This window comes from Phoxinus phoxinus, assembly GCF_949152265.1.
Source record: "Phoxinus phoxinus genome assembly, chromosome: 10".
Taxonomy (NCBI): Eukaryota; Metazoa; Chordata; class Actinopteri; order Cypriniformes; family Leuciscidae; genus Phoxinus; species Phoxinus phoxinus.
This window is the reverse complement of record NC_136885.1, coordinates 19,737,787-19,740,091: the sequence shown is the minus strand read 5'-3', so window position 1 is coordinate 19,740,091 and position 2,305 is coordinate 19,737,787. Positions and strand designations below refer to the sequence as shown.

Sequence of the window (2,305 nt, the reverse complement as noted above, 5' to 3'; positions counted from 1 at the left end):
TTATTGTAATTTGATGAAATTTAATTTTTTCATCTTTAATTAGATGCAAAAAATTAATAATTTGAATGATAATTCGGCTATGCCAATCTACGTCACTGGACATAATATTCAGAAACATTGTTAATAAATGGCAGGTGTTTTATTGTTGATAAATAAGACAAATGATACACTTAGCATTGAAGCAACACATTTTCTGTCAGAGGTAATAAAGAGTTGCTAAACTGAAATAAATATGCAATAGTTTTTACAGAAAGAGAGCAAAATTTCTGCATCTATATATAGATGGATGATTAAGATGTAAACAACAGGATTTTAGTAAAAAAAAATCACCTATCTTATATATTAGTGTTTGGCCTATCAACTGTAAGACATCTTGTTGATGCCTAATTGTGTGATTTAGGTCATGGTTATGGGAGATATGTGGGATTTTGGAGTCACAATTCTCATGGAAGGAAAATTGTTTTGTTAGTAACAAAGGAAGAAGTCTTTGAAGCATCTAACTTCTCTTGACAAAGGACTCGTACAGGGAGGTGAGCTGGTCCTTCAGGTCCTGTGCGTAGGGGTCCAGCTTTTCCTTCAGGTCTTCAGCGTAGGGTGTGAGACTCTGCTGGACCATCTGGGCTCTCACTCTAATCTGGGCCTGAAGATCCTCAGCCAGAGGGGTCACGGTCTTCTGGAACTCCTGCAGACGTTGGTCAACCTTCTCCTTGATCTCAGCAGTGTAGGGCTCCAGCTGAGCCTGCAGCTCCTTCACGCTCTGCTCCAGGCTTCCTCTCAGCTCCTCACTCTTCTGGAGCAGAGTGGCCTTCAGGGTCTCAGAATCCAGGGATTCTGCATATGGAGTCATGGCTGTCCTGAGCTCCTCCACTCTCTGCTGGATCTGGCTCTTGAACTTGTCAGAATAGGGCTCCAGCTGGTCTCTCACAGTGATCAGGTCCTGGCCCAAACGCTCCCTCAACACTTCAGTCTCTTTGGTGATTCTGGTCATCAGCTCTTCAGCCAGAGGATCCATCTGTTTCTTGAGGGTGACGGCATATTCACTGGCCACATCGGCACTCTGGGTCAGTCTAGCACTGTTAAATGGAGAAGGAAATTTGAGTTTCATATCAGGGCACAAGAAATAGTCTAAATAACAGTGTCCTGCAGGTAAATATTCTTGACTTACTTGACATCCTGTCCCAGTTGGGAAGACCTGATCATCTTGACAGTTTCATCTGCGGTTTGTGTTGCCTTTGAAACATAGCTCCAGAATGCATCAGTCAGCTGCTCCAGCTGTGGCTTGGGCTCATCAGCAGAGAATAGGCTGGCCTGGCAAACTGTTGATGGAGCATTTCAGTTTGATCACATGGTATTGTTAATAGATTCGGTAAATTTTTCAAGTCTTAAAATATTTTCATATAGTAATTTTTTTCTGAATTTCTCACCTGTAAATACAGCAAGTGCAAGAACCACAAGAAACTTCATGGTTTTCCGTTTTAGTCTACAAGTAAAAAACACTTTTAATGAATGTCTCTGTCTTTTACATAAATGTAAATAGTGCTCTATTTTGAATTTACTAAAAAGTGTAAAAGTTCTTACCTGTGTGTTTTCTTTAATGTGTTTTAATTGACGCTGTCATGCCTGAAGAACAAGTGTGAAGGTTGCTGTTTCAAATCTGTATTTATATAGCATAGGGAGGTGATTGCCATAGTGGAAACCCAAAGTCCAGTGGGTAGTGCCTTGCTGTCACTACTCCACATCATAATGCCCCGACTGTACCTTCAACCACACAGACTTTCAGATTCAGAACAGATAATGATAACAGTGGAACTTTGTCTTTAAACGCAGTAAAGCATTTTTTTTAAGTTTTAATTGGTTCAAAATGAAAATACATAAAATATATATATATGGCTTAGCACTTAACATTACACAGATGTCATTAAAGGGAAGTTTAAAGAGGCTATATGCGTTTTTCTGAAATTTAAACTCGCGACTGACACCTGTGGCCAAAAAATAGAACTGCTCTTCCTTTCTGCTCGCTCGTACGTGCACACTTCACAAGTCATCTGCTGCAAGGAGGTCAGGTCAACATTATGTTTACAGAGGTAAGTCAAATACATATATTGTTTGAGATAAGTGTTCTGAGTGATCTGAAACGTTTAACATGAACGCGCTTGGCGTCACATCCGCAGACAGCGCGGGAAAAATCCGACCCGACAGAAAATAGGAAAAATAGGATACAGGCTTATAGGTGCACCCAATGTGAGCAGACAAGGTGTCAGTATGCTCATCAGGAGATGTTTGAGTCATAAATGGTAAAATAATA

The 2,305-nt window shown here is 40.3% G+C and overlaps 1 protein-coding gene across 2 annotated transcripts; it reads right to left on the bottom strand.

The window, feature by feature from the left end:
• Window positions 1-428: 428 nt before the first annotated feature.
• On the bottom strand, window positions 429-1,742 carry LOC307005796 (apolipoprotein A-IV-like; the record flags this gene model as incomplete). Of its 2 annotated transcripts, none has more annotated exons than XM_079626256.1 (4): window positions 429-1,073; window positions 1,166-1,316; window positions 1,425-1,512; window positions 1,611-1,742. In XM_079626256.1, 4 exons carry the CDS (start codon window positions 1,740-1,742, stop codon window positions 497-499), a joined length of 948 nt encoding a protein of 315 aa, XP_079482382.1. In that variant the 3' UTR covers window positions 429-496. The 2 variants fall into 2 exon arrangements, with proteins under 2 accessions (XP_079482382.1, XP_079482381.1); XM_079626255.1 differs by lacking the exon at window positions 1,611-1,742 and adding an exon at window positions 1,579-1,593 and having other exon boundaries at window positions 1,425-1,480.
• Between the last annotated feature and the right edge of the window lie 563 nt (window positions 1,743-2,305).